The sequence below is a fragment of the Pholcus phalangioides genome, unplaced genomic scaffold, assembly GCF_987345545.1.
Source record: "Pholcus phalangioides strain wild (caught in Gottingen) unplaced genomic scaffold, Ppha-v1.0 ptg000010l_1, whole genome shotgun sequence".
Lineage (NCBI taxonomy): Eukaryota > Metazoa > Arthropoda > Arachnida > Araneae > Pholcidae > Pholcus > Pholcus phalangioides.
This window is the reverse complement of record NW_028301603.1, coordinates 36,516,502-36,537,911: the sequence shown is the minus strand read 5'-3', so window position 1 is coordinate 36,537,911 and position 21,410 is coordinate 36,516,502. Positions and strand designations below refer to the sequence as shown.

At 38.5% G+C, this 21,410-nt stretch overlaps 1 protein-coding gene across 3 annotated transcripts in view; it reads left to right on the top strand.

Moving 5' to 3' along the window:
* Positions 1-8,542: 8,542 nt before the first annotated feature.
* LOC149081365 (uncharacterized) overlaps positions 8,543-21,410 on the top strand; it is a 138,934-nt gene continuing 126,066 nt past the window's right edge. For all 3 annotated transcript variants that reach the window (XM_089238176.1, XM_089238177.1, XM_089238175.1), the window contains exon 1: positions 8,543-8,804. In XM_089238176.1, coding sequence (XP_089094302.1) covers positions 8,744-8,804 — 61 coding nt within the window. In that variant the 5' untranslated portion in view covers positions 8,543-8,743. The remainder of the gene's footprint in view (positions 8,805-21,410) is intronic.

Sequence of the window (21,410 nt, the reverse complement as noted above, 5' to 3'; positions counted from 1 at the left end):
CCCCGTAGGCCCATTTCTTAATTATTAATCAAAATCACTGATTTATTTTTACTATTTGAAAATATTTATAGATTGTTTTTAATTTTACTGTTTTTTCTTTTTTTTCCCTCAAGCGGCCGCGGAGCCCCTGGAGGTGACGGAGCACCGGTTGAGAACCGCTGCTCTAAAACGAAACGTGTCCGTAAATAGAATAAATTCGAGCCATCAAATTTCATCAAATGCAATATGAACGGACTCGGGAAATCCACTTGTTATACCAAGAGGGAACATGATCACAACCTCCTATATAACCTAGGAGGAGACACCTAGTGGAACGACTACTAGAAGGCACCTAATATTACGAAAAATATTGAACATAGACACTTGAGATTAGTTTTATATTACGCGGCTATATAATCATAAAGTTTTTTTCACAAACCAAATTAAAGGTGCTTGGATCAAGGAGGTTGTGACTTGGTGCGATCTCCTAATTTACCCTTTCCACGGAAGTCACTTTGCTGAAGTCACTTTGGCTGTCGCCACACCTTTTCCGAGGTTTCATGGAAAATCAAAAACCAAGAAGGCAAAGCACCCGCCGCTTTCACTGCGGATGGTTAGGCTTTCCTTCTTTATCGAGACTACACCAAGAGGCATATGCCACCAGAGGCAGTTTTGAGCCACCACCTTGGTCTCCCCCTCGCCATTTTGTCCCACTTGCGCGCAGGGTTTTGAGACACGAGTTTCTCTCCACCCAACCTCATCGACCAGAATCATTCTAATACCCTATTTGATGGGGCCGGGGTGGTCGGCTGAAGTTGGTGTGGTCGGCTGAAGTTGGTTTTCTGTGGTTCCCAACTTCAAGGCGCAAATGCGAGCCGATCTCCCCGTTAAAAAGTCTCGCCACAGAGAGCAACAGTCCTACAACGGTAAATCATTCAACCATAACACTTCACTCATAGTTAGTAAAAATTGGGGGCAGATGACAGCACTACACATAACAAGCATTACACAGAAACAAACTTTATGTCAGGTTGCACTACACGTACACGCACATTCCCGCATGTACCGATTCGTTGGGGAAGGGGGGGTTTCGCGGGGGGTGGGGGTGCATGTGTGGTGTAGCAGTAGTAGGTAGGGCTCGGGGATCCATGATGTTCTTAAGTCAGCCACCTCGTTGGGCAATTTGCCTGTTGTGGCGTTGTATTTGTATTTGATATGGTCTGCAACCCTGTTCGAGAATTTACTTTATGTAACTTTTGAGCTAACTGAAGACACAACTTCCATTTATATTATTTGCGATAACGACAGGAATCATTGTTGCCCGTTGGTTTTTGCTGTTCTTCCTTTTTTTCTGTGTTTTTAGTCCAAATATCTCAGCGAATATTGCAGCCGGAAACATGGATATCATTTTGTTATCCTCGGGAGAGACAGGGCTATAACTTCCTGATTGAAAGGCAGAGGGCCCGGGAATCGTATGAAAAATTAAATTTTGTAACGTTTTTATTAATAATTGTTTTCATCTCAACGGCGTTTAATATGATGGGTGACATCATTTGAAACATTTTTGCTAATTGGAAATTGCCTCTACAACCAATGGCTCAGGAAATGGTTCTGACATCTCACCCCGGTACATTTGGCCTCCGGTAATTTCGCCCTGACATTTCTCCTGCCCTGATCATATGAGTGACCCAGTGAGTGACCATATGAGGGACTCAGTGAGTATAATCAAGTAAATCGGAAATTTATCTCTGATATTTCGCCTGCCCTGATCGTACGCGTGACTGTATGAGTGAACATATGAATGATGGTACAAGTGACCAAGTGAGTGACCACATGAGTGATCAAGTGAGTTGGACTCGTGACATTTTGCTTCCTCTGACCGCATGAGTAAATATATGAGTGATAGAGGGAATTGAAAATTTACCTCCGGACATTTCACCTGCCCTGACCGTACGCGTGAACATATGAATGATGGTACGAGTGACTAAGTGAGTGACCACATGAGTGAATACATGAGTGATCGAGTGAATTGAAAATTTACCCCCGGACATTTCACCTGCCCTGACCATATGAGTGACCCAGTGAGTGATCATATGAGTTACTCAGTGAGTAATCAAGGGAATCGGAAATTGACCCCCTGTCATTTTGCCTACCTTGACCGTACGCGTGACCGTATGAGTGAACATATGAATGATGGTACGAGTGACCAAGTGAGTGACCACATGAGTGATCAAGTGAGTGAATGTATGAGTGATCGAGTTTTAAGAAATGAAAATGAAATTAAATAAATTTAATGAAAATTTACCCCCGGACATTTCACCTGCCCTGACCCAGTGAGTGATCATATGAGTGCAATAAATTGGAATTTTTTTCAAAATTTAGTGATAAGCCGTATTCAGCACATTGCAATTTCCTGCATTCTCCTCGATGATGCATGGTGAACCTAAGTATGAAGGTTTTTATTTAAACCCATCAGGATATCTAGGAGTGGAGGGAAAAGGTACCTTGGGGGGGGGATTTTAATGTTTTTGTTCAGGACACGGTAATACACTCTTCTTATATTGCAAAATTTCGCAGCAACGTAAATTTGGGAAAAATATTTTATGCTTCAACTGAAAATTCCAAATTCTTAGGATCCATTAAAGTGAGTTACTTGGTCACTCAGTTACGTGGCACTGAATGACCAAGTGAAAGCGGTCATTCACTTGGTCACTCAGTGCTACGTAACCGCCTATAAAAAGGGAGGGATGAGGAGGATCATCTTTGCAGACACTCCACCCTCGAACTTTGTCAATCACTCAATCGCTCACTTTGTCAATCACTCAATCGCTCACTGGGTCAATCATACGGTCGTTCACTTTATCAATATTTCTGTCACTCATGCAGCATATACGTTTCATCACTCAGTAACTCCCTTGGTCACTCACACGGTCAGTCCCTTGATCACTCACTTAGACACTCGTACCATCACTTACCTAGTCACATATACAGTCACTCACCTGGTCACATATAGTCACTCACTTGGTCACTCATGCGGTCATTCACTTGGTCACTAATACGGCCATTCGGTCAGTCACTCGGTCAGTCATACGGTTAATCACTCAGTCTCTCCCTTGATCACTCATATGCTCACAATCACTCAGTCTCTCCCTTGATCAGTCATACGGTTAATCACTCAGTCTCTCCCTTGATCACTCATATGCTCACAATCACTCAGTCACTCGGAAGTTTATTCAAGCATTCACTCGGTCTTTCATTCCGTCAGCCACTCGGTCACTTATACGCTCAATCATTCAGTATTTCCATTGGTCACTCATACGCTCAATCACTCACTAGGAAACTTACACCAATATTTAATTAGTCACTCACTTGGTCACTTATTCACTCAAACGTTCAGTAACTCCCTTTGTCACTCCCACGGTCAATCCCTCGATCACTCACTTGATCACTTATACAGTTAATCACTTGGTCGCTCTTACGGTCATTCATTTGGTCCCTCATACTGCCAAAAGGTCAGTCACGTGGTCACTCATACGGTCATTCACTCATAAAGTCAATTGCACACTAGTTGATACGGTCACACGTGGTGAGTCATTCTGCCACTCGCTTAGTCATTTGTACGGTCGCTCACGCGGTGAGTCATTCTGCCACTCGCTTAGTCATTTGTACGGTCGCTCACGTGGTGAGTCATTCTGCCACTCGCTTAGTCATTTGTACGGTCACTAACGCTCTCCTACAGTCCATTTCCCACTCACTTGGTCACTCATACGGTCACTCGATCACTCACACTGTCACTCATACGGTCACTCGATCACTCACACTGTCACTCATACAGTCAATCACTCATACGGTCACTCACGTTCAGGGTAGGTGAAATGTCAGGTGTGAATTTTTCGGGGGCCAAACGCACCAGGGGCAAAATGCACCGGGCGAAATGTCAGGGGCGAAATTTCTGGGGGCGAAATTTTCGGGGGCCAAATGTAACGGGGACGAAACGTTCCAGGGGCGAGATGTCGGGGGCGAAAGTTCCGGATCCCCAGGAAACAGCCATTGGACAACGATGAGCGGACACCCTGTATATAGCTTCACACTTGCGAGATCAAGACGCCACCCAAGCCTTTGGCATGCTTTCCGAAATGACATTTCCTCAAGCTCGTCTCTTCCTTAAAGAGAATAAAGCCATACATAAATCTATACTTCGACCAATTATGACATATTCAGCCTCGGTCTGGGCCAACGCAAGTCAAAAACTGCAATCTCAGCAAAACAAGATCCTAAGGTCTCTTGCGAAGGCACCTAAATTTATAGGTGGAGCCGACATCAGGAAAGACCTGGGTTATACCCCTTATACTGGACTTCATCAAGGAGCTATCTACGACCCACTATGACAAACTACAGAGCTCTGAATATGGCCATCTCAATGAGAGAGTGAATTACGACCCATTGCAGATAACAATATACCATAGGACAAAAAGGGTATTGCATTCTTACTGGACACTCCACTGATAAAGAAAATTATGTATTCTATAATTATTTTTGTTATAAATGTTTTTTTGAGAAAAAATGAAAAAAAAAAGGAAAGAAGAAATATTGAAAAAAAAAAAATTGAATTAGAAAAAATGGAGTATAGTTTCAATTCAATTTCAATTTATTTCTGTACATGAAAATATTACAGTGTATTACAGAACATGTATGATTGATACAAGTGAGAGCATTGAACAATATGACAGAAAAAAACTACATGTACAGTCGAACCACGAAGAAAAGGGCATAGAAATGCCCTGAGATTGGTAATAGATTGGAAAAACTATGTATTTATATTATGCATTTATATTTTTAATGTTCTGTATATGTCATCCTATTGTATCCCACTTTATCTACTTTGCCACTGGTATATTGTATTCATTTTCGTATCCGTATGTGTTATTTTTATATCTTATATGTGTTATATGGCTTTTGTCTACCAACGATTTTTTTTAAATATTGAATGTTTCAGTTTTTCCCCATTATTGTGATCTTTTAGAGCGCATACTACATTTGTACTCGGGACATGACGTTGTACTGGATTTTTGTTTGCACAAACACACACTCATGCTTTACACATACAGGGTGATCAGCGAATAAGCCCTTATTTCAAATTTAAATATCTCTACAACAAAGATCAATAGAATTATGCGGTAAACGGTACGTTTATTAGCAAAACTGTAAGAATGTTGTACAGAAATTTCGAAAATTTAGTTTTTTTTTAAATTAAAAAAAAAAAACAAAACTGGAGATTTTGGGGTTCCGAAAATCCTTATTTGTGCGAAGAGAAACCACTGCATTCGCCTAAAGTTACTGCATGGGCTGCGCCAGAGGCATTATCGGCCCCTTCTCCGTGCGAGAAACGATTACTACTGAACGTTACGTTACAATTTTGGAACAATTTGTCAGCACACATGGCGCATACCGCAGCCCATGCAGTAACTTTAGGCGAAGCAGTGGTTTCTCTTCACACAAATGAGGATTTTCGGAACCCTAAAATCTCCAGTTTTGTTGTTTTTTTTTTTAATTTTAAAAAATAAAAAAAAAACTAAATTTTCGAAATTTCTGTACAACATTCTTACAGTTTCGCTAATAAACGTACCGTTTACCGCATAATTCTATTGGTCTTTGTTGTAGAGATATTTAATTTTGAAATAAGGGCTTATTCGCTGATCACCCTGTACATGTACGAACTTGTCTTGCTCCTTCACAAAGCCTCAGAAAGGCTATTTGTAAGTCGCCAGACATCCTCATTGGGCTGGGAAAGGACGAAATAAATTAAATTTTGTTCTATTTTACCTTCTTACAAAATGAAATGCATTTGTTTTCTTTTCCGGGAACAGGAAAAAAAATATATCGCAAATGGTTTGAATAACCGATGAACCGGATGGATAGATAGAACCGCTCACAACCCCGGACTGATGCAAAAAAAAAAAAAAGCAACTTACTTCCGTTACCTCAAAAGAAGCAGGGTTTTTTCGGAAAAATTAGCAAAAATTAATAGTAGTGGCCCCCTATCCCCGTGCCAAAAGTATCAAATCACTCGCGTCGTTCTCCCTATGAAGACAGTTATCAAGTCGATGTAACGTACAAGCCATTTGACTAGATATTGATAGCTGAACCCAATGGCCAAGGAGGAAAATTGCATGCGCTCTCAGTGGCACATAAGGGCTGTAGACCGCAGCTTGGGATTTCAAAAGAAGTGAGGGGAAGACTTGTGTGGCAAGTAAGAAGATAAAGTTGGCATGTTCAGGTGGAAGATTCGAATGATCTAAATACACAATACATACAAAATACATATATACAACGCCTCCACTGTGACGGGGAACGAGGAAACAAAGCCTCCGTCCACAGTGCTGAGCAATTTTGCTTCCCTTTCTTTTTACGGAATATGCAATATACACATACACAGATGAAAACACACAGAGCCTCCAGTGCGACGGGAATAATCAAACAGTTCACAGTGCTGGGCATTCACATTTGAATTACCCTTCGGACCGGAACTTAAATATCTACGGTGAGCGATTTTGCTTTTTGGCTAGTCAATGTTGGAATTTTGTCGAAGTGTTCCTCCGCAAGAAGTCTTTTCTGGGCTAATCCGAAGCAAATCTGGATTTGTAGATGATATTCAAGTTCCTTCGAGAACCGGTACTTGAATATCATCTACAAATCCAGATTTGCTTCGGATTAGCCCAGAAAAGACTTCTTGCGGAGGATCACTTCGACAAAATCCCAACATCGAGATTAGCCAGAAAAGCAAAATCACTCACCGTGGTGATCCTGCAATCCAGTTCTACAGCCGGTGAAGTGTCCATAGTACATGTGTGTGTGTGTGTGTGTGGTGACTTCTTTTAAACCGAGCACAACACCGGTCTATCGCTATAAGCAATTTACTTCCGAGTGAGTTTTGCCGGAAGTGTGCATGTGTACCTAACAGTCTGAGTGCGTGAATTTCAGTGATCCATCTAATTTTTAAACTATGAGTGATGTGTAACGATTGAATATTCGAACTCTGTAGGCCTGTCGCTCTTGGTTTATGGAAACTTTGCCCTCGACATTTCGCCTGCCCTGACCTTATGAATGACCGTATAAGTGACCAAGTAAGTGATTATGTGAGTGGCAAAGTAAGTGATTGTATGAGTGATAAGTGCATGACCGTATGAATGATCAAATCAGTTGGACATTTACCCCCTGACATTCACTCATACAGTTACGCGCTTGGTGGCTGGCCGAAGTCGGCTTTCTGTGTTTCCCAACTTCAAGGCACGAGTGCGAGCCGATCTCCTCGTTAAAAAGTCTTGCCCCTGAAAGCACCAAGCATACAACGGTACAATTATTCAAGAATTACACTACATTCATAGAAAAATTGGTAGCAGATGGCAGCGCTACACATAGCAAGCATTATCCAGAAACAAACTTCATGTTAAGTTCACGACACGTACTACCATTCGTTAGAATGAACGAGGTGCATGTGTGGTACAGTAGTAGATATTGAATATTTGAACATTCATATTTCCACTCACTTGACGATTGATTATTCATATGGGTATTCGCTCAACCCAATACAGTCATTTACACTCGCATACTCATACGGTAACTCTCTTGGTCACTGACTCGGTCAACTCACTCTCTTAGTCATTCACGTGGTCACGCTCGGTCAATCATGCGACCGCATGAGTGAGTGACTGACTGCATGAGTGAGTAAATCCCCCATTTATATAGTCACTCACCTAATCACTTGGCCACTCAAACAGTCAGCCAGTTATACGACCAGGGCAAGCGAAATTTCGGTGCGAGAATTTGGGAATAAAACGTACCCGGGTTGAAATGTCAAGTGCGAAATTTCCTGGAGCGGAATTTACCGGGGACGAAACGTAGCAGGAGATATTTCCGTATCCCTTTGCTCTCTGGGGGCGAGACATGTCAATGGGGAGATCGGCTGGATCGTCTTGGAAACCACAGGTAACCAACTTCAGATGACCACTGCTGTGCTGGATTCGAATCCAGCCTCTAACGTATTCTTGCTGTCAGAGTTGTGCTTGTTTCGTGTTTTTTCTGATGCTGCCATCTGTCTTCCATATTTTGAAGAATGGTAAATGATCGAATTTTTGTATTATGTAAGTATCGCGTTTTAGGTCTGCCTGCTTGTTCCATGACACTGTATTTTGAGAACTACTGAGAGTAGTTTTCTGTCCACTCCCGACTTACACACCGTTCGTAAGTCAGGGAATAGCCGTACACTACACAAGATATCGACGGAAGTTTCCTTTTTTTTTTTAATTTTCGTGACTAAGATACACATAATGTATACATAGGAATGGATTGAATCAATACACGAGGTTCTCCGCCACGTTATTAACACACACACACATACATTGCTATACCATTTTTATTCCCGCCATCCCGATCATAAAATCAATATAAACCTAACCCCGTGACGTCACCCATCCCGCACTGTGACGTGACGAGCGCCACCTCGCGGACGGGCAAGAACAAAAAAAGAAAGAGACTTAACGGGAGTCGAAGGCGGGGGAAAGATGGGTTGGTTGAGATGATACACGGACGGACGGCCCAACCCCGCAAAACACATAACAACCATGTGATGTGATGGTCACAACCAGTGGGGAAAAAGAAAACGTGTGAGTAGGACCCTTCAAGGAAAACAAAAAAAAAAAGGACCGGGGTCCCAATTTCTTTGATGATATAATAGCCTCTTCTATCAATTAGTTAATGCTCACTTATGCTCAGGAGATCCGAAACTCCACCGACAAAGCGAAGACCACGAAGCGAACATCAGTGTGGTGAGTCGTTGGTTCTGTGTTCTGTATCTTTGGTTGTATAGCGACTTGGAAAGTTTTCAGGAATGTTTGTACATGTACATGAATGTGTGTATATATATTTATATTTCCGTATCCGGGTGATTTCGTGTGCGCGGGACTGCAGCTGCCCCCTGTACGCGACGCGCACACACGTCCACCAAAGAGAAATCCACAACAAACTTCCAGTTATGACTTGTGATCAATTACCTTCCGGTGACCGATTGGCATGTTCATTACCATTGAAGTACTTCATCGGTACCGGATAAGAATCACGTGATTTCGCCTCCCCCCCCTCCCCTCATGACCAGGTCATGGATTTTAATATCCTTACGTTGTTCAGATGAATAAGCTGAAAGCCTTAGGTAAGTCAAATTTTAGAAATGTAGTCTTTTCATGCTGTTGGATCAAGCTGATTTTTTTCTCGAGCCCCCCCTAATTTTGAGAGGGATGCCAACAGGGTTGTATCCCGGGAGGCCCCCAGGTATAGATGTGCTACTGTTTTTAATTTTTATTTTTTATATATTATACGTTCACAAGAAAATCAATGACAGGGGCCTGCTATGAGTCCTGGCATTGGGGGGTCCCGCCCATAGATATTAACGGGGGGGGGGGAGGTCACGTGGGCAGTACATGATCGTGATCCATAACATGCCAAGCTCTCTAGAGCAGTGGTTCCAAGCTTTCTGGATTCAAGTACGCTCTCCTCCCAGAAATGCATTGGAGGTTTACATATACCATATCCATGTGTGCGAGACTTGTGTACCCCCTGGAAAAGCATAGAACAGGGGTCCTTATCGTTTCGCGTTCCATGGACCCCTTTACTTATATAATGAAGGCTACGGACCTCTTTACTAATAAAAATCAAGGTTAGTACTACTTTCCTGATAGCGGTAAGATTGAAGGACGACGCCTTTTTTCAAAATAATATTTAGTATATACTTTAAAAAAGACGAGTTTTAATTGTTTTCTCATCATAGCTCATGGACCCTCTGGAAACTTCCCAAGGACTTTTCTTAAGCACCCCTAGAATAGGAGGCATGCGTTCCCTTTTAAATTCTCAGGAGGATCGCTCAACTGTTTATATGTGTTCGAGAAGCTTGCGTACCTCTGCAAATGCGTAGGAGGATCACTTACCTCTTTTGAAGAGTACCACTAGAAATGAGCAGAAAGCTTACGTACCGCGTAGGAATGCATAAAAGGATCGCTTATTTTCAGAAATGACTTCGATATGATTGAATATCTCTCGAAATGCAAAGAACGCATATGTACCCTTCGAAATGCGTAGGAAGATTGCTCAATAGGGTGGGTCGAAAAAAAATGGGTTTTTTATTTTAAAATCGCTATAGTGCGGAAAAGTTGCCTCCTTTAATAAGAAAAACGACGTAGAAAATGCTAATATGGGTTGATATCTTCCGTTCGCGCATTGCAATCGAAGTTTATGGATATTGACGAAATCGAACATTTTTCTTGAATTTTTTAATATTAGTTGAAATTCCAAAATCGACACAAATGTTTGTTACTCTTATTTTATGGTTCAACAAAGTAAAATAAATTAAAACATCATTAATATTTCAATGTTTATTGGTCGTGCAACGTGTTCGAAAAACAGGAATTATCCAAATTTTTGCTAGTTTGATTGTGCAGCTTTTCACCCGTTTTGTCAGAACAAAACGACCAAGAATTCATCACAAGGAGGTAGCTGCACGTCGAGTTCCATCCACAACCTACCAAATCAACCATCCAAAGTAGTCGCGTGTGTGTGCGTGTAATTTACATTATATTTTAAAACTAGACACCAAAATTGACGCTTTCAAAACATGACTTTTGGGAGAAATCAGACATAGCAGATGTTGATATTAGCGGAGATCTGATGTACATCTATAGCTTCATGTCTACGAACTTTAGTTGAGGCCTCGATAACAAGTTTGATACATCTCTCGACTGTCCGTCGGAGAAACTTTTCGGTGCCTCTGATGTGGACAGTGTTGGAATATCACGTATTTCCCGTATCATTGGTGGAAGGATACAACAGGCAAGCATTCCGGTTACCTATTCCAGCAGTGTAATCGGTAGCTTAAAGTAAGTTTAACTTACGTAACACGAAGTGCCTAATCGTTTTTTTTTTTTACAGCTGGATTGTCTTGCTTTTTACCCTTTATGTCCGACATTGTGAAAAGTAGAACAAGAAGAAAATTATAATAAGTTAAAAGTATAAATGCGATGACAATAATAAATAATTATCATGTAATGGTAGATAATTTTATTCTAATTAAAGACAAACAAAAACAGTGTTTTTGAAACAATTAGTTCGAAACAAATTATCTTACCTGGTACTTTAAAGTACCGTCGGGGTATGAAGGGTTAAAGTTCTTCTCTATCCAAGCTCTCTCGAATGTGTTCTCTGGTATCAACGATCATAGCCAACAGTAAATCTTCAGGGTGTGTAAGGAACGCATTACGTTCAATTACTGGATTAACAACTTCAAGCAAGTCGTCAAATAAATATCGCAATGTTTGATATGCTGGAAAAAAACATAAATACTTGTTCTTTTTTTATATGGAACCACAAGAGAGAACTTCAGGAACTTCAACTTCGGTAGTCCTACAACCTCAGCACTCTATTGGTCACATTTAGCCATCTAGAATCTGACATACGACCAGAATCTCTAATTGAGAAATCCTCTGGACTTAGACCCTGGCTTTATTGTTTTGGATATGTCTAATAAATACAGTACTACTGGTCTTTGCTCAGCATATTTCTGTCTACTTCTGGAATCAAATAATCTACTGATTCATACTCGGCCACATCCAGCGAGCTGTTATTTAATGGGCCCAGAAAAACATTTTGGCCCTGTGGATGTTCCATCTATATCTGTGGTTCCCAACTTCGAGGCGCGAATGCGAGCTGATTCTCCAGTCAGGTACACACACACACACGTTTTGTTCCAGACTCCGTAACGAAGCTGGGCTGGAAGAGATCTCGGCAACAGGATAAGTCCGGTGGCAAAGTCCTGGCGTTCATTGATTCATTGCACCATCTACACGCGACTGAAAAATATGACGGAGAGGAAGTTGAAATGGAATAGATCCACGATTCACTGCAGTGGTCTTCCCACGTGCAATTCACAAATGCTCCAGTCACACTTAGGCAGCCAAGAGACATGCCTAAATAGTTACTGAGGCCTCAACTAAAGTATGTGACATGAATCTAGAGATATAGCTACATCAGATCTACGCTATTGTCAAAATCAGTCGTGTGTGTGTGTGTGTGTGCCTGATTTCTGCCTAAGGTCAGACTTCAAACGTATACACTTGGAAAAAAAACATTAGAAGTAACTGTAAACCACTGAATCTTTCTCCTAGTCATGGAGTTTGATTACTAGTTATGAAATATAATGTAAATTACACACACGCGACTACTTGGGATGGTTGATTGGGTAGGGTGTGGGTGGAACTCGACGTGCAGCTACCTCATTGTGATGAATTCTTGGTCGTTCTGTTCTGACAAAACGGGTGAAACGCTGCACAATCCAACTTGCAAAAATTTGAATAATTCCAGTTTTTCGAACACGTTGCACGACCAATGAACATTGAAATATTGCAATGGTGTTTTAATTTATATTTCACTTTACTGAACTATATTGAAGCATAACAAACATTTGAGTGTCGAGATCATAGAATTTTAACTAATGTTAAGTCATTCAAGAGAAATGTTCGATTTCGTCAATATCCATTAACTTCGAGTGCGATGCGCACGAACGGAAGATGCCAACCGATTTTCTAGCATTTTTTGCGTCGCTTTTCTTATTTAAAGGAGGCAACTTTTCGGCATTTTATAGCGATTTGGAAATAAAAAATCCATTTTTTTTCGACACACCCTATTGCTCACCTCTAATAATGTGTTCGAATCAATATTATAGAGAGAGGATCCGCTAAAAATCACGGTTGCAAGACGCGAGAGCTCGACAAAGAGGGGAAATCTGAATGATCTGTATCCTTCATTAATCATTGACACTGATTATCAAGAAGCATTTCAGTTAGTATTAAAATAAACTTCTAACAGTGTGATTGAAATTAGAGGATGTTTCAAGACCACGGCTCCTTGGAGACCATTTCGAAGGTCTCCAAGGAGCATCTCCAGGCATCTTGAATTTATTGAAGATCCAGGCATCCCTGCTTGATCCAGGCATCTTGAATTTATTGCCTATAGAACTAATCAATGGAGAGGAAACTTTTCTGCTATCTATTTCTGTTGGCATGCTCAAAAAATGTTTGACTGGAATCTTTTGTGGGCCACATGCTGCCCAGATTGAAATATAAGTTGGACTTATAAGTGGTATGTGTGGTCCATTATATCACTTGTATTTAAAATATATTCCCCTAAACTTCAGTTAATGCTGCCCGAAAACGAAAAATATTGGGCACCGTTGCTACAACTCTTATAGGCTAGACCAGTGCTTTCTAACCCTTTTTCAACCTTGGGCCTCTTTTGGACCATAGTTTCTGCTCGTGCCTTCCCCCCCCCCCCCGTCTTGTATAGGGACCACTATTCAGAAATGAAACCCTTTGTACTTTTTGAATTTTCTACAGTGAATTTGTACGGTGAGCAGTTTTTCTCCGGACCCCTATGATAAAGTTAAGTGAGCTTCCGTCTTCTCGTTTGGTTCAAGGACGTCTCAAAAACAATGAGGCCCCTGGACAAAGTGGTGTTCTGGGGCCCCGTACTAGCTGCAAGTATATATATATATATATAGCCACTCTCATATTTACATACTTATTCTCGAAAATCCCAGCACCAGATCTCATCATGTGGGCACTAGGATCTTATGAACATGATACATCCGGACAATGCCTGGATAGTCCCCATGCGTTAAGACGGCCCTGGTTTTATGAGTGGTTCTGCTGTATTCAGAAAACTAGTCGGACTTTTTACCACCATGTTTCACTCACAAAAAAAACCTTTATTTCTTCACTTTCGATTTTTTTTTTTTCACTGCTCCGTTGCTCTTTGATCACCTGCCACACTTGATTTGACACTTGATTTTCACCCGTGGCTTCACCACAAGGCACATATGGCTCCCGGTTAAGAATCTCTGGGCTACACTACTTCTTTGCTTATGTGTGGTTGAGTCTATACGTGTCTTATATTCAGCTGTTCTGTTGATTGAGACGTTGAAATCAGCCAATGAGAATCTGTCTGATTATCGGATTCGTCCCAGCTGTCACGTGGTCACGTGATTAACACGCAAGGTCCCGAGAGACGTCATCCAAGAACGCATTGAGAATTATTGATTTATTGAGACACCTCACAGTGTCACACGATATATAGGCGCTGCTTTTCAATAAATTCTTCAATTAAGTTCGTGCTCTACGATGACGTATATAATACGTCATATATATACCCTCATTCATAAATAAATTTCACTAGTACAGTCCCGCAAAAATGTCTCAATTCACGGGTAATCTCACCGGAGCTGTTAATGTCGGGGCATTATTACTGGGACAGTTAATAATAATAAAATGAACTGTAAGTTGTTCCAGAACATTCCGTAAATATTTCAGAATAAATTCTTTTATAATGGGAGTCGAAAAGAGGGAGGGCGGAAACTCAATTCCGTGCAAAAAAATAAAACCAAATTATCGCCGTGACTTTATCAAATTTCCACTTCTATCTTTGGCATCAACGTTTTTCAACGCGTTCCAGAGTTAATCTCATTTGCGTTTTCTTGGCGATCGGCCAAAGATTTACGTCTCTGAGAAATTGGAAAAAGTACGTAAAAACTATCATAATTACCGGGTAACAGCAAAAAAGCCGAATTCGACACGCGTCGTGTACATTTCATTTCATAAGCGTATTATTAATTTTGAATTTTTTGGCTATATCGTGAAGGAATTTTTCAATTTCAGCATTTTGTAAGGGATTTTAATTATCTAAATTAATGATAAATAATTTTCTTCGAATATATCTTTTTTTTGTATATTTAAATGAAAATTTTCTTTCATTTTCATCGTAAATTAGTCTTGCTGAAATAATATGAACAATTAGTTCTCTCGTAATATCTATACGGCCCCCTAAAGGAATTGGAATTTGAGCCAGACACATTTTATCCTTTTCCGAAGAAATTGAACACCGTCTACGTCCGCCCTTAACAAAGTAAAAAAAAAATTATAAATTAATTGAAATTTCCGTTTCTCTTGAAATGGTGAATTCACATTTTTCCACTTAATAATCCACTTAATTTCCATAATTAATATTTAAATTAGAGATAATTTAAATATTTTTAACACTATCTATCAGAAGATATGGCGTCTAGCCACAAAATTAACGTTATTATTGATAATTCGATAAATTTGAGACACCGTCGGCGAAACAAAACTAATTAAATCATAATTAAAACTTTTCGTGTATCTAAAAAAGTTCAAATTCTTTTTGATTTAAAAGAAAATCATTGAATGACGTTTATTTTAATTTCTCGTATAAATTTCATATTTTGTTTTTCCTGTATTGTGAAGAATTTTTCAATTTACACATTTCGTAATGGATATTAATTATATAAATTCTTGATAATTGATTTCTCGATTTTTCTTTTTTTTAATTTTCATCGTAAATTGCAGTCTTATAGAAATAATATATAAAATTAAATTCTCTTGAAATATTTATAGAAATCTTGTCAGGATTGGAATTTGAAAAAGAAATTTTTAACCTTTTCCGAAGAAAATGATACGGCCTACGTCCGTCCTTAACAGAGTAAACAAAAATTAATTAATTAAAATTTGAGTTCCTTGAAATGGTGAAATTTACATTATTCCAACTCTCTAATTTACTTTTAATGATAACATATTTAGATATTTTTAATGAGAACGTGTGTTGATATTTCGATAAATTTGAGATATCGCTGGCGTATTTAAATTACTTATAACACAATTAAAAGTTATTGCACATCTAAAAAGTTTTTTTTGTAATGTAAAAGAAAATTATTAAAAATATGCAATTTTGATATTTCATATACATTTCAATTTTTTTTCACTGTATTATAAAGGATTGTTCAGTTTCCTCATTTTGTAATGGTTTTTAATCTTCTATATATATAAAATTGATTTTCTGTCTGTCTGTCTGTCTGTCTGTGTGTATGTTCTCTATACAAATCTACAATTTTAGATCGATCGTCGCCAAATTTTGCATATATACCAAATGGGACCCGACTTGAACGATAGGCTACTTTAAAATTTCATCAGCCCAGGGCAAATGCCCCAAATGGGCAAAAAATGCCTTTATAATGGTTTGCCACATTTTCAATATACTCTCAGTAATGAGGATTTTTGAATAGACGTCATAATCATCGCTTTGAGAGTCAGGAAAAGGGTGATCCTCATAGAAATCAGTGCTAAAATTGTCGATTTTACTGTAGAAATGCGGAAATTAGTGGGATTTTACGCCCCATCAATAATTTTAAAAATTGTATTGAATTCTCGATTTTTGAAATATTCAGTTCGCTTAGAGATATACGAAGCCCAGGAGATTAAATATGAAGTAATTAGCCAAACCTATACTTTTGAGTTGGATATTCGAGCAATATCATTGATTTCATTTATATCTTCTCAAGTATGAAAATTAATGTCTCCATATTGTCTCTTTTGATATTTATTTGCATAAATTCATGCGGGTTTGGATATCTTAAAATTAGTTATGAGCCCGTGAAAAGTGCATCGAAAAAATTCCACAGCTTCAATTAAGCATTTTTGAAAGCTGTAACAGGCAGATGGATAACTTAAAGTTCAGGTGGGTGGGGGGGGGGGGGAGGATCGAAATACCTAGCACCCCTTAAAAAAGAAAAAAATATATATTCGTTTCTATGTCTCTTTAAATGTAGATTTGTTTATTTCATGAAGTCGCGCAGGAAGTCGCCATATTGGTTAACTTAGACACGGTTTGCATGTCCCTCAAAGAAAGAGGGAGATATCACGTGATCCAAAAAAAGCCTCATTGAAGAAAACCCGGGCAACGCCGGGTATTATAGCTAGTCATCTATATTCTTGGTAAATAATTTTCTTGCAATTTGTTTTTGCATATTTAAACAATTTTTACTGATATATATTTTTTTTTCGATTTCCACCGTAATTTACAGTTTTATAGAAATAACATAACCAATTTGTATTAACTACAGACTTCTGCCAGAATTGGAATTTGAAACAGAAATTTTCCCCTTCTTCCGAAGAAAACGAACACCGTCTACGTCAATTGTTAATAAAGTAAAAAAAATGTAATTAATTAAAATTTGTATTTCTTAAAATGTTGAAATTTACATTTTTCCACCTACCAAATTTAAATATTTCTAACGATGTTTGTCAACATGTATGATTTTTCTCGCGACAAAACGAACATAGTCATTCGATAATAGATAAATTAATAATTTAGATAATTCGATTAATTTGAGACACCGTCGGCGTAATAAAATTACTCATACCACGCGCGTAATTAAAAGTCATTGCACATATAATAAGTTCAAATTCTTTCTTTGATTTGAAAGAAAATTATTAAGCAACATGTATTTAAATTTTCCATATAAATTTCAAATTTGTAAGTCGTTGGATGGCCTCATTAGGATGGAAATCGACAGGAAAAATTAAATTCTGCTCTGTTAAAATTTTACATATTTCTGGCTATATTGTAAAAGAATTTTTAAATTTTCTTATATTGTAATGGGTTTTAATTGTTTAAATTCATGATAGATTTTCAAAACACAGAAACTTTTACTTTTTTTCGCATTTTTATCTCGAATTACAGTCTTACAGCAATAATAACAAATTAATTTTGAATATCTATGTACAGGGTCCTGTTAGAACTTCAAACAGAGATTTTTAGTTTTTTGAAAAGTGATCACCGTCTATGTACGTAATTAATAATTTAATTAAATTGAAATTTAAATAATTATATTTTCCACTTCTCAATTTGGATACTTACAGCGTCATCTGTCGACATATGGTTTCATGCAAGAAAACATAATTGATGATAATTAATAAAATTTGAGACACCGTTGGCCAGCTGCATCACAATTAATAGTTATCGTACATTTAAAAAGTTCAAATTCATTATTTGATTAAAAGAAAAGTTATTAAATGAAATATATTTTAATTTCTCATAAAATTTATGTTGTTTTTGTGAAGGGAATTTTCAATTTCCTTATTTCGTTATGGATTTTAACTATCAAAATTCTTGATAAATAATTTTGTTTGAATATCTTTCGCGTTATTTAAACAGAAATTTTTACTTTTTCTTCTATTTGAAACGCAAATTATAATTTTTTGATAATTGGCAATACTATTCTTGCAATAACATAATATCCATGTACAGATCCCTGCTGGAAAATAAGAACTTCAATAGAAATTTTTAACTTTTTTTCGAAAATTGAACACCAATCATATACGTCATTGATAAAGTAAAACAAAAATCGTAACTACTTAAACTTTGTGTTTCTTAAAATGTTGAAATTTTAATTTTTCCACCGACATGTCGACGATGAGCATAATTGATGGTAATTAAATATATTTCAGACACCATTGGCGTAATAAAATTATTTATAACGTGATTGAAAGTTAATTGTGTACATCCAGAAAGTTTTTTACATCCTACAATTTTTTCTAAATTACTGAACGACATACACTATTTAAATTTTCTAAACAAATCTTACATTCATTTTTGGCTGTATTGTAAAAGGAATTTTCAATTTCCTCATTTTGCAATGCATTTGGACTACGTAAAATCATGATGAATAAATTTTTGTGAATTTATTTTCGTATATTTAAACGAAACTTTTTACTCAATTCTTTTCCCATTTTTATCGCAAATCAGTCTTACAACAATAATAAGAAATCAATATTGATCAATATATGATATCCATTAGTTCCTGTGGAGGTGGCTGGTACCTTCCGGGGTGCAGATGTACTGCTAGCCAAATTTCTAAATTTTTCGTCATCTTGTGAGATGACTCTTAAATTGTCATCTCATCCCTATTCTCTTGTACTGTACCAACCATGGCCTCAATGCATTACTGCATTTGATTGGCAGAGAGATGAAGGTGGGGGGGGGGAGGGTTTATGAGCTGTTAAAGCCTTAGCTACGGCACCCCGGATATACGAATGAAGGTGCTAGGTTCAAGGAAACAGACATTTTCAACTGTTTTCGAAAAGTGAACACTGTTTGTGTTTTCATAAAAAAAGTAACAAATTTTGTAATTCATTAAAATTCGTGTTCTTAAAAAAATGTTGAATTTAGATAAATTTTTTCCACCTCTTTAATTTGGACATATTTAACGCCATCTTTTGAAAATTTTTTTAAAAGAATAAAACTGACATAGTTATCAATAGTTTGAAAATTTGGTACATCATTCACGTAATAAAACTATTTACATCATGATTGAACGTTATTATGTGTCTAAAAAGTATAAATTATTTTTTTAATTGAATTAAAATTACAGAATATAATAATATATTCAGTAATTCATACAGCACGTAATTCCCTGATTCCAGTCCTGTGCAGTAGTGCTGCCGTGACAGGTACATTATCATAGGTCTGCACGCCCTCATGGGTTTACGGAAAATTCACCGACGACAGTTCGATGCGAGTCAGTTAGCGAGCAAGTTTAAATAATGACTTTATGAGAAGAAATTCAGATGATACGGATTCGGGTTGCTGTATTTTTGAAATATATGACATCCATATTTATTGTGGGCATCTTTTTCTCAGCCACCTCGCTGGGCATTTTGCCTGTTGTGGCCTTGTATTTGTATAAATTACAAATTGCTGTTGCCCAATACAAGATAGTATATTCAACAAAATTCCATTAACTCTGTTTTACTCAGAAAGTTCTAATGGAATGTTAAAAGGGATAATAACAGAATTAAAAGATAATAAAGTAAGTGGATACGCGATGAATTAACTTCCTAAAAATGCTTAAAATCATCTCCTGTTATCACTTTGATGTTATAAAAAACATCGCTGTGATCATCAGTAACCAATGGATTTTTTCTTATGCTGAACTAGCTGTTACCCGCGATTTCACGTGATGAACTTTCAGGAATCCCGCCTTAGTGCGTATCTAGTATATGTACTCTATATTTACTACATAAGTATATATATACTTCCTATGCAACGGAAATTAGTGACGATTTTTTTATTACGGGAGTCGGTGACGTTTTTTGAGTGATGGAAATCTGTTACGTTTTTGTGTTACGGAAGTCGGTTACGATTTTGGAGTCAAGTTTTCATTTAACTCTTGGATATATCGGGACCCATTTGACACATCGGGACAAAGTTATGTGCATGTACCCAGAGGTTCCCACATCCTACAGCAGGTCCCCTAAGCTGAAATGGATGGCGGGCCCCCAAACCAGCTTTTTCACGGGCCCCTCTGTGCTTAATTTATAGTGTGAAAATATCAAAAAGCGATAAGAAACGTTCCGGGCCCTGTCAGCCCTGCCCTCGTGGGGGTCATGCCGAGAGGTATGTATACGTAAAATATACATATATCACCAGTGCTCCCAACATACAGGGTCGGGGTACCCGGGGGATTGCACATATACCTTCATGGGGAAGTTAAAAAGGTTTCATTTCCAGGGGTCCTTGCGATAGTGGAAGCCCAAGGTATATCCAGTCTGGTACCCCATAAAATTTGCGAATTCGGTCAAGGGTAATTGCGTGGGGGGGGGGGCGCTGGATTTTATTCGTTGGTAAAATGAATATTTGCAGTGGCCCTCACAGGGGGATGCCCGATTGGCTTCCGAGTTAGGGGTCCCGTTTCATTTTGGGGGCACTGGATGAATCTCATTCTTTTCTGTCGTTTAACATTGTAGAATTTTCAACAGCGGAAGCCCGAGATAAATCCAGTGTCTGGGTGCCCCACTAAATATCTGCGTATTGGGTCCCCGTTACTGGATGTGGGCCCTGAATTTTATTCGTTTTAAAATTGATAAAAATTAAAAATTTTCTCGAATTAAAGATTGACTCGATCAATCACTTACTCACTCGGTCACTCAGTCACTATTGGGTCACTCACTCACCCGCTCAATCACTTACTCACTCGGTCACTCAGTCACTATTGGGTCACTCACTCACCCGCTCAATCACTTACTCACTCGGTCACTCAATAACTTACTTACTCGGTCACTCAATAACTTACTTACTCGGTCACTCAATAACTTACTTACTCGGTCACTCAGTCACTCACTGGGTCACTCACTCACCCGCTTAATCACTTACTCACTCGGTCACTCAGTCACTACTGGGTCACTCACTCAATCACTGACTCGGTCACTCAATCACTGACTCGGTCACTCAATCACTCACTGGGTCACTCACTCACTCAGTAACTCAATCGCTCACTCCCTCGCTAACTGACTCGCATTGAACTGTTGTCGGTGAATTTTCCTAGCGGTGAATTTTCCGGCGGTGAATTGTTGTCGGTGAATTGCTGGCGGTGAATTTTCCGCACACGGCCCTCGTGCGACCCGCCGATGACGAGACTTGCTTAGTTCCGAAAATTGAAGAAAAAAACTCAGTAGAGAAAAATGTATTCTCAAATTGATGGAAGA